Here is a 12,113-nt window from a genome sequence, read left to right on the forward strand (position 1 = left end):
AGCTCTACAGGAATGTGGTTCTGAATATAGACCGCAACTGTCATGTTTTGTCTTTGATCTTCATGTCTTGTCCCTGTGCTTCCCTCTGCTGGTCTTATTAGGTTCTTTCCCTCTTTCTCTCTCTATCGTTCCGTTCCTGCTCCCAGCTGTTTCTCATTCTCCTAACGACCTCATTTACTCTTTCACACCTGTCCCCTATTTTGCCCTCTGATTAGAGTCCCTATTTCTCCCTCTGTTTTCCGCTTCTGCCTGGTCGGATTCTTGTTTGATGTTTGCTGTTCCTGTGTCCTTGTTCCGCCCTGTCGTGTTCTTTGCCTTCTTCAGATGCTGCGTGTGAGCAGGTGTCTTTGTCAGCTACGGCCAGTGCCTTCCTGAAGCGACCTGCAGTCTGTGGTCGCGTCTCCAGTCGTTCCTCTCTATTGACGAGAGGATTTGACCATTGATAATATCCAGGAGAATCATTATTTGTTTATTACTGGAATAAAGACTCTGTTACTATTACGTCGCTTTTGGGTCCTCATTCATCAGCATAACAGCAACACCGCCTCCGTTGGCATTTCTGTCTTTTCGGTAGATGTTATAACCATGTAATGCTACCACTGTATCCTCAGAGGTGTTATCTACGTGAGTTTCAGAGATTTCAGTCAGAATATGAATGTCATCTGTTACAAGCAATTTATTGACTTCATGGACCTTGTTTCTTAGGCTACATATGTTAATATGGGCTATTTTTAGCACTTTGAGTTGCTTGAGTGTTTTTAATGCTTTACTGGGAAGCTTATCAGAGGTAGACTTTCTCATGTTATTTACATTGGAGCTGATAGTGCAGGGTGAGTTAAGATCATGTACATTTGATGCAGCATTATGACGACTCATTGTCACAATGACTGAATGACTGGAATTCTGATAGACTTTGGTTTAATGTAAAGATCTAATTTAATCGTATTATTATAATGTAGTAGAAAGCGATAGGTTAGAAGAAACCAACATAACCAACCCATAAAGCAAAATGTAACATCCATATATGGCCAACTATGTAAACTTTAACATTGATTTATCTTGCAATAGATGTCGTTCAATTGGTAACATACATTTTTCTTTTTCTAATGCCTCTTAAGGGGAAAGTAATCTAAAAGTAATGGAATGCAATCAGATTATGTTACTGAGTTTGGGTAATCCAAAAGTTACATTACTGATTGCCATTTTGCACAGGTAACTCGTAACTGTAAAACCTACCCTAACCAGAAACAACGGATAGATGGCGGGATTCGCGTAAAACTGAAAGCATGAACAACTACATTTAATCATGGAAAGGTGACTGGGAATATGGCCTAATACAAATAGTGTAGTTATTCCTTCCGCAAGTCAATCAAACAAGGGAAATGTCAGTATAGAAAAAAAGCAGAGTCGCAATTCAACAGCCCAGACACGAGATGTAGGCGGCATGGTCTACAGACAATCACGGACTACAAAAAGAAATCCAGCCACGTCACGGACACCGACGTCTTGCTTCCAGACAAACTAAACACCTTCTTTGCCTGCTTTGAGGATAATACTGTGCCACCAACGCGGCCCGCTACCAAGGACTGTGGGCTCTCCTTCTCCGTGGCTGAAGTGAGTAAGACATTTAAACGTGTTAACCCTCGCAAGGCTGCCGGCCCAGACGGCATCCCTAGCCACGTCGTCAGAGCATGCGCAGACCAGCTGGCTAGTGTGTTTACGGATATATTCAATCTCTCCCTATCCCAGTCTGCTGTCCCCACATGCTTCAAGATGGCCACCATTGTTCCTGTACCCAAGAAGGCAAAGGTAACTGAACTAAATGACTTTTGCCCCGTAGCAATCACTTCTGTCATCATGAAGTGCTTTGAGAGACTATTCAAGGATCATATCACCTCCACCTTACCTGTCACCCTAGACCCACTTCAATTTGAGTACCACCCCAATAGGTTTACAGATGATGCAATCGCCATCACACTGCACACTGCCCTATCCCATCTGGACAAGAGGAATACTTATGTAAGAATGCTGTTCATTGGCTACAGCTTAGCATTCAAGACTACAGTACCCTCCAAGCTCATCATTAACTTCTACTTCATCACAATCCCGGATCCGGGAGCACCCCCATCAGTAAAAAAGCTGACTAGCATAGCCTAGCATAGCGTCACAAGTAAATACTAGCATCTAAATATCATTAAATCACAAGTCCAAGACACCAGATGAAAGATACACATCTTGTGAATCCAGCCATCATTTCTGATTTTTAAAATGTTTTACAGGGAAGACACAATATGTAAATCTATTAGCTAACCACGATAGCAAAAGACACAACTTTGTTTTTCCACCATTTTTTTCCTGCATAGGTAGCTATCACAATTTCGACCAAATAAAGATATAAATAGCCACTAACCAAGAAACAACTTCATCAGATGACAGTCTGATAACATATTTATTGTATAGCATATGTTTTGTTAGAAAAATGTGCATATTTCAGGTATAAATCATAGTTTACCATTGCAGCCACCATCACAACTCTCACCAAAGCAACTAGAATAACTACAGAGACCAACGTGAATTACCTAAATACTCATCATAAAACATTTATGAAAAATACACAGCATACAGCAAATGAAAGACAAAGATCTTGTGAATCCAGCCAATATTTCAGATTTTTTAAATGTTTTACAGCGAAAACACAATATAGCATTATATTAGCTTACTACAATAGCCAACCACACAACAGCATTGATTCAAGCCAACAATAGCGATAACGAATAAACCAGCAAAAGATATACATTTTTTCACTAACCTTCTCAAACTTCTTCAGATGACAGTCCTTATAACATCATATTACACAATACATATAGAGTTTGTTCGAAAATGTGCATATTTAGCGGCACAAATCGTGGTTATACAATGAGAATAGTAGCCAAGCTGCCAACAATATGTCGGGAGAAATCTTGGGAGAGGCACCTAATCTAATCAGTAACTCAATTTAAACTTGACTAAAAAATACAGGTTGGACAGCAAATGAAAGATACATTAGTTCTTAATGCAATCGCTGTGTTAGATTTTTAAAATTAACGTTACTACGACATACAGCGTGCGTTAAAGCGAGACCGCACCGAAATTAATGGCGGAATATGAGTTTTACATTTTTCAACAGAACAACGAATTAACATCATAAATAGTTCTTACTTTTTGATGAGCTCCCATCAGAATCTTGGACAAGTTGTCCTTTTTCCAAAAGAATCATTGCTCGGTTGTAGATTGTCGCCTTCAACTTTGGAATTAGCAGTAAACATTAGCCATGTGGGCCAGACGTGCCCAACTCACTAGAACGCAGCACAAATAAATACCCGAAAATCGCAATATACTGATATAAACTGATATAACTCGGTTTAAAATAACAACATTATGATGTCTTTAACACCTATATCGAATAAAATCAGAGCCGGATATATCTAAGGGCTATAACGGGAGCTTTCTAGAACGCCATCCTGAGGTCTGTCTTGCGTCATGGCGAAAGAGAGAACCCCACGTTGCCAGCCCATTTATAAGGCCTCAGATCTGCCTAGCAACTCCATTCCAATTCTCACTATTTGCTGACATCCAGGGGAAGGCGTATGCAGTGCATCTCAACCAATAGAAGACATGCAAATTAATAAACCGACCTCAGAACAGCCTGCAGATTTCAGATTTCTCACTTCCTCATAGGAAAATTGCTCCAACTCGAGTTCTGTTTTACTCACAGATATAATTCAAACGGTTTTAGAAACTAGAGAGTGTTTTATATCCAATGGTAATAATAATATGCATATTGTACGAGCAAGAATTGAGTACGAGGCAGTTTAATTTGGGAACGAAATTATTACAAAGTGCAAACAGCACCCCCTATTGAGAAAAGGTTGCTTGAGGTCCTGGGTCTCAACGCCGCCCTGTGTAATTGCGTCCTGGACTTCCTGACAGGCCGCCCCTTGGTGGTGAAGGTAGGAAACAACATCTCCACTTCGCTGATCCTCAACACTGGGCCCCCACAAGGGTGAGTTCTCAGCCCTCTCCTGTACTCCCTGTTCACCCATGACTGCGTGGACATGCACGCCTCCAACTCAATCATCAAGTTTGCAGACGACACTACAGTGGTAGGCTTGATTACCAACAATGACGAGACGGCCTACAGGGAGGAGGTGAGGGCCCTCGGAGTGTGGTGTCAGGAAAATAACCTCACACTCAATGTCAACACAACAAAGGAGATGATCGTGGACTTCAGGAAACAGCAGAGGCAGCACCCCCCTATCCACATTGACGGGCCAGCAGTGGAGAAGGTGGAAAGTTTTAAGTTCCTCTACGTGCACATCATGGACAAACTGAAATGGTCCACCCCAGACAGTGTGGTGAAGAAGGCGCAACAGCTTAGTCCGCTGCGCCACTCGGGAGCTCATATATTTATATGTATATATTCTTATTGCATTCCTTTACATAGATTTGTGTGTATTAGGTAGTTGTTGTTGAATTGTTAGATTACTTGCTGCACTGTGGGAACTAGAAGCACAAGCATTTTGCTACACTCACATTAACATCTGCTAACCCTGTGCATGTGACCAATAACATTTTATTTTATTTGGATTTGATTTGATTACATTTAGAAAGTAACCTACCCAACCCTGGTCACACCCAAGAAGACTCAAGGCTGTAATCGCTGCCAAAGGTGCTTCAACAATGTACTGAATAAAGGGACTGAATACTTATGTAAATATGCTATTTCCTTTTTGTGTTATTAATACATTTGCTAACATTTCTAAAAACCTGTTTTTGCTTTGTCATTATGTGTTATGGTGTGCAGATTTTTAAAATTCCTTTATTATTTCCCCCTAACCCTACCACCCCTCCCTTAATTGGAGTAAACTAATGGACAACAACACTTTGGCTTCTACTTCCAGCTTATACACACTATATACACATTTTACGGACAAAGTATATTTTACAATAGTGCCCCTCAACCCCTCCCATCTATCTCTGAAGACCATTAAGTTTTGATTTATATTTGCCATATATTTTTCAATTGTGCTGTTTCACAAAAGTTCTGAACCTTTCTATTCTCATAGTTTCGACAGATTGTAAATTAAAAAACATTTTTGGCTTAGAGTATTATTATATAATTGATTGATTGACTATAAATCACTTAACTGACTTAATTGACTTAAATCACCCAGAAGTGCTATTTGCAGAGTTAGCTACAGGTCAATTTACCAATTCCTCGGCCATTCCTGAACCTGCGACCAAAACCAAGCTACAGTACATACAGTGGGGCAAAAAAGTATTTAGTCAGCCACCAATTGTGCAAGTTCTCCCACTTAAAAAGATGAGAGAGGCCTGTACTTTTCGTCATAGGTACACTTCAACTATGACAGACAAAATGAGAAAAAAAATCCAGAAAATCACATTGTAGGATTTTTAATGAATTTATTTGCAAATTATGGTGGAAAATAAGTATTTGGTCAATAACAAAAGTTTCTCAATACTTTGTTATATACCCTTTGTTGGCAATGACAGAGTTCAAACGTTTTCTGTAAGTCTTCACAAGGTTTTCACACACTGTTGCTGGTATTTTGTCCCATTCCTCCATGCAGATCTCCTCTAGAGCAGTGATGTTTTGGGGCTGTTGCTGGGCAACACGGACTTTCAACACCCTCCAAAGATTTTCTATGGGGTTGAGATCTGGAGACTGGCTAGGCCACTCCAGGACCTTGAAATGCTTCTTACGAAGCCACTCCTTCGTTGCCCGGGCGGTGTGTTTGGGATCATTGTCATGCTGAAAGACCCAGCCACGTTTCATCTTCAATGCCCTTGCTGATGGACGGAGGTTTTCACTCAAAATCTCACGATACATGGCCCCATTCATTCTTTCCTTTACACGGATTAGTCGTCCTGGTACGTTTGCAGAAAAACAGCCCCAAAGCATGATGTTTCCACCCCCATGCTTCACAGTAGGTATGATGTTCTTTGGATGCAACTCAGCATTCTTTGTCCTCCAAACACGACGAGTTGAGTTTTTACCAAAACGTTCTATTTTGGTTTCATCTGACCATATGACATTCTCCCAATCTTCTTCTGGATCATCCAAATGCTCTCTAGCAAACTTCAGACGGGCCTGGACATGTACTGGCTTAAGCAGGGGGACACGTCTGGCACTGCAGGATTTGAGTCCCTGGCGGCGTAGTGTGTTACTGATGGTAGGCTTTGTTACTTTGGTCCCAGCTCTCTGCAGGTCATTCATTAGGTCCCCCCGTGTGGTTCTGGGATTTTTGCTCACCGTTCTTGTGATCATTTTGACCCCACGGGGTGAGATCTTGCGTGGAGCCCCAGATCGAGGGAGATTATCAGTGGTCTTGTATGTCTTCCATTTCCTAATAATTGCTCCCACAGTTGATTTCTTCAAACCAAGCTGCTTACCTATTGCAGATTCAGTCTTCCCAGCCTGGTGCAGGTCTACAATTTTGTTTCAGGTGTCCTTTGACAGCTCTTTGGTCTTGGCCATAGTGGAGTTTGGAGTGTGACTGTTTGAGGTTGTGGACAGGTGTCTTTTATACTGATAACAAGTTCAAACAGGTGCCATTAATACAGGTAATGAGTGGAGGACAGAGGAGCCTCTTAAAAAGAAGTTACAGGTCTGTGAGAGCCAGAATTCTTGCTTGTTTGTAGGTGACCAAATACTTATTTTCCACCATAATTTGCAAATAAATTCATAAAAAATCCTACAATGTGATTTTCTGGATTTTATTTTCTCATTTTGTCTGTCATAGTTGAAGTGTACCTATGATGAAAATTACAGGCCTCTCTCATCTTTTTAAGTGGGAGAACTTGCACAATTGGTGGCTGACTAAATACTTTTTTGCCCCACTGTATGTGGTCCCATGTGGCTCAGTTGGCACATGGCACTTGCAACGCTAGGGTTGTGGGTTTGTTTCCCACAGGGGACCAGTGTGAACAAATATGATAATGTGTCCATTAGCTACTGTAAGTTGCTCTGGATAAGGGCGTCTGCTAAATCACAAAATGTAAAATATGGACAGTACCTAAAGTTATTAGCTGGCTGGCTTTCTATGGGCTCAATGCTTGAAAACGTGTGTGATGATTTATGTGCCCTGGATCAGGTTTAAGTGTTAACTGTTAGACAGGACACAATGTGGGATTTCTGATGGTGTTAAGTTTAGGTTCCCAGATATTACGAAATTAAATGAATGGTTCTCCCATCGATCGATCCCACCTATAAATATCTGAGCTTTTGGATTGACAAGGATTTAACGTTTATAAAAACTGATTAGCTAGTTTAAAAGCTACGATTTAAAATGGGCTTATTTTTTAGAAATAGATCTTGCCTCTCCCTAAATGGCAGGATCAGATTGTATAGTCAATTTTCCTGCCAGTTCTTGACTATGGTGACACAATTTACCAGAATGCAGCAGCCACTACTCTTAAACCTTTGGATGCCGTCTACCATAGCGCCCTTCGGTTTATCACAGGTTACAGTTTCAATACTCCTCCCTGCATCTTGTATTAAAAGGTTGGCTGGTTCTCATTAAAGTCCCGTAGATCACTTCACTATTCCCTTTTTGTTTACAAAGCTCCACTACACAAGCTTCCAACTTCGTTGTTTAAGTATAAAATCATGCGTTACCAAACCCGTTCACAGGGTTGGTTAACTTGAGGTTCCTCGGGTCTCCACCGAATTAGGTAAATACACTTTTAGTTTTAATGCGCCTCACTGCTGGAACAATTTGGAGAACTCATTACAATTAGATGTTCTGGTGTCACTCTGCAGTTTAGGGTGTTAATTGAGGACCTAGTAGCGGAGTACTGTGACTGTTTTTCATAAATGTTGAGTTTTGTATTGATTGCTGTTTTGTTTGACATTGTGTTGGTTGTTGTATTGTTGTTATCAGGGCCCCCTTGTGAATGAGACCATGGTCTCAATGGGGTTTCCCTGAATAAATAAAGAATAAACAATTTTTAAAAATGATTAGTGACCAACAATGTCCGAACTCCGAAGGTTTGTGCTAGCTAGCTTGTGTGTGCGTTTGCTTATCCTGGAAGCGGAAGGGCTGAAGCGGTCCTATGTAAAACAATAGATAATGATTCAATTAAAAATGGGGATATCCAACCAGTGTAGGATGCCGCTTTGAAGTCTGAGGGCACAGCCCCTTCATTATGGTCGCTTCTTGCCGACACATCAAAGCAGCTGTTCCAGACTCTCACGTCAAGGACGTAGAGAAGCTGGTGTTAGCAAGACTAGCTAAATACTATCAAAACTATAGAAACCCTCAGTATCAAAACTCTCCAAAGGCAGCCTGAAAAGTAGCTGAATTTGTTGCTAGAATCTTTTACCAATAAAAGTTGCTGGAGGGGTCTGAAAACTCGTTAAATATACTGACAAAGTTGCTGAATTGGCAACACTGGAGTAGTTCCTGGTTTTGGGTTTTCTTCATTGATTATTTTGACAAATCAGAATTGGGAGAAGGTGGTGCTTAAATTGGTGCAGTGATTTTCAAGCCTGTGTGCAGATGATAAACGGTATCCACTAGATTCCCCAGCCACAAAGCCAAAATTGTCTATATCGTAAAAATTAATGAAAACAAAAATTAGATTTTTGGCCATGATAAACACGGGTGAAATTAGCAGAAAGGAGGGGTTTGGCCGAGTGTTTCCATTTCAAGGGAGGAGACTTCGCTTCCTTCCTTTGTACAAAGGTAATTGTTAAAGGTTATTGTTACAATTGTTAAAGGCACCCCCCCCCCCAGAAGTAAAACAGGAAATGACAAACTTTCGTGAGAGAATTTTACTTCTGGGTGATCGAGATTAGGATTTGATCATCCAACGGTTGTAATTAAAGGGGGAGGCATTCAGGGGCTTTGTGTGTCTGTCCATGTGGGTGTTTGAGTGAGAAAGACAAGAGAGCCAATGAGTATGAAAGCACAGCCCCCTTCATTATCGACGCTTTGTGCCTACAACATCAAGGAGCCTTTCCAGACCCACTTTTCACTTGCTTCTTAAACTCTCATCCCATTGCTTTGTATTTTTCTTGTGTGCAAATAATAAAAAATACATAATTGTGGAATGATGTGACATAAGTAACGGTCACTTTAACTCTACCTACATGTACATTGATGGATTCTGTTAAAATGTAACATGTTCATTTTAAACTGTAGTTTGTTTGTATCCTGTTTAGTGAATGATTACTGTTAGTATTAAATGGAGTTTAGGCCATGAAACTGTGTGTATGCTAATTTGGAAAGGTTGACCTAATCAGATAAGAGGAAATTGCCTAGGATTAGAGAGCATGGTCAGGCCCAGGACAATTGAGATGGACGGGTGTGATTCTGACATCTAGCTGAACAAAGAGAGGACCATGGACATTCCACAGGGGAGATAAGGGAAACTCATTGGAGTCATAAAATGTATAGCTGGGGAGGTGACAGTTACAAGAGGGTGATGACCAAAGGAGGGAAGAGTGTAAAATGTGTTAAGAACTTTCTAAATGTATGCACTCAGCTGACAGCAACCTTGGTAATAAACACTTCAAACTTCTCTTGAGCTTTTGGTCTCAATAGCATTTTTCAAAAACAACATATTATCTCAATTACCTCGACTAACAGGTGCCCCCGCACATTAACTCTGTACCGGTACCCCCTGTATATAGCCTCGCTATTGTTATTTTACTGCTGCTCTTTAATTACTTGTTACTTAAAAAAAAAATTTTTTTTACTTATCTATTTTTTACTTGACACTTATTTTTCTTAAAACCGCATTATTGGATAATGGCTTGTAAGTAAGCATTTCACTGTAAGGTTTACACCTGTTGTATTCGGCGCACGTGAAACATTTTATTTTATTTGATGACTAACGGCGCCTTACCTGAATTTCCACTCCATAACCCAGATACACTGTGATGCTGTAGATGCACTCCAGAGGAGAGTAAGGGGATGAGGAGAGAGGATTTGGAGACTCCACAATGCCCTCCATCCCAGAGAGACTGGCATTGCACTGCACTGGAGAGAGAAAGTCAGGATCCTTGACTGAAAATGCACAAATATCTCAACCCTATGGAACTAATGCCTATGAAACACTAGATTCATCCTAACATTACATAATGTTAGGCATGCAATCCCACCATTCATTTACCTGGCATATGCACTGTGGTGATGGTTGTGGTGGTGATCAAAGTGGTTGTCGTCTCCTCCTCTGTGGGTGATGTTACAGTTTTCCCTGCTTCTGATTGGCTGGCTGGGGGCGATGAGGTCAGGGCTGTGGTTAGCACCCCTGTTGGCATCACAGTGGCTGCAGGCCCAGTCTGCCCAAGCTGTGGTACAGCCTGAATAGGTTTGGTTGTTGTGCCTGCAATCAAGGCAGAGTGTTTAAACCAGGGATGGGCAACTGGTGGCCCTCTTTTGTAGTCGGATCAATTTCCAGAAAGTATTCACACCCCTTGAATTTTTCCACATTTTGTTGTGCTACAGTATGAATTTAAAATGGAATAAATGTAGATTTTCACTGGCCTATACACAATACTCCATAATATCAAAGTGGAGGGGGATTCTACTAAGCTAACATATGGAATTGTTTTAAGATGGTCACACAAAATTCAAAATATTTGTTTAAGTATTTGATAAAATATTGAATTTTGCCATTACTACTATAGCCCATAAGAACACATTGAATAACACATTCATAAATGGCAAAACAGACAGTCAAAAAATACATCATATGGAATAAGGTTTTGAAATGTCTGTCCTATATATAGGACATAAGAAAGTTCAGGGAATATTTTAGTTTTTTGTACTCATATTTAACCCCCGTTTTTTGTTGTCACAAAACTACCTCCATACATCCATAAAATGTTTCAACAGGTACCGTGTTAACTTCAGATGAGTCCTGTGACACTTGTGGGGGCTGTAGAGCAAAACGGAGAACACCATCGTGCTTTTTAGAGTCTCATCTTTCCATAGAGTGGTCATATTATTTTGGACTCTACAGACGTTTTCATGAGAAGTCTTATGAGTATGTTTCATGGTCTGAAAAACACCACTGTAGCTCTATCACCTTCGATCACAGATGCGGAAGGCTGACATAGGTGGATGCGGTGGATTGAGATGCAGCCCATGCAAAAAATAAATTGTATTATGTTACTTAGATTGACGCATGGGTGCGTCAAGACTCTTAAGGATTTTTTTACATTATTTTTTAATGACTACCTCATCTCTGTACCCCACACATACAATGATCTGTAAGGTCCCTCAGTTGAGCAGTGCATTTCAAACACAGATCCAACCACAAAGATCAGGGAGGTATTCCAGTGCCTCACAAAGAGGGGCAGCTATTGATAGATGGGTAAAAAAAAGACATTGAATATCCCTTTGAGCATGGTGAAGTTATTAATTACACTTCGATGGTGTATCAATACACCCAGTCACTACAAATATACAGGCCTCCTTCCTCATTCAGTTGCTGGAGAGGAAGGAAACCTGGTTCCTGGATCTTTTCACAGCATTATAAGGCTGCACTGAGACAATGACTTATCAATGACCCAAGCCCAGCTCAGTTAATCCCTACCATTGTGTCACTGAGTTGTCATAATGCTTCAGCAAATGTACATTATCCCATGGGCGTTGGTAGACACAATGTAAGTAACCTATATGTCACTCTAACTGCCCTGAATGCCTCTGCTGATCCTACAGCTTTTGTATGCAGTCATTTTTATATTTGTATTTATTATGGATCCCCATTAGCTGTTGCCAAGGCAGCAGCTACTCTTCCTGGGGTCCAGCAAAATTAGGATTCATAGGAATCACTACAAAACATTATGTATGACCTGAAGCTTTTTCTTGAGTGGGCAGCTTGATGAAAGCCAGCCAATATTTAAAATCACCAAGTAAATATACCTCTGTTTATATCTCATACATTGTCAAGCATTTCACACATGTTATCCAGATACTGACTGTTAGCACTTGGTGGTCTACAGCAGCTTCCCACCCAAATGGGCTTTAGGTGAGGCAGAAGAACCTGCAGTCATATTACTGCAACAGTATTTAACATGAGATCCTCTAAGCTTTACAGGA

The 12,113-nt window shown here is 40.7% G+C and overlaps 1 protein-coding gene across 1 annotated transcript in view; it reads right to left on the reverse strand.

Annotated features, from left to right (window-relative positions):
- Positions 1-10,327, reverse strand: part of LOC120052155 (seizure protein 6 homolog) — a 56,417-nt gene extending 46,090 nt beyond the window's left edge. The window contains exons 1-2 of the mRNA XM_038998988.1: positions 10,180-10,327; positions 9,903-10,046 (exon numbers count right to left, since the gene is read on the reverse strand). Coding sequence (XP_038854916.1) covers positions 9,903-10,046; positions 10,180-10,327 — 292 coding nt within the window. The remainder of the gene's footprint in view (positions 1-9,902; positions 10,047-10,179) is intronic.
- Positions 10,328-12,113: the final 1,786 nt, after the last annotated feature.

This window comes from Salvelinus namaycush, chromosome 8, assembly GCF_016432855.1.
Source record: "Salvelinus namaycush isolate Seneca chromosome 8, SaNama_1.0, whole genome shotgun sequence".
Taxonomy (NCBI): domain Eukaryota; kingdom Metazoa; phylum Chordata; class Actinopteri; order Salmoniformes; family Salmonidae; genus Salvelinus; species Salvelinus namaycush.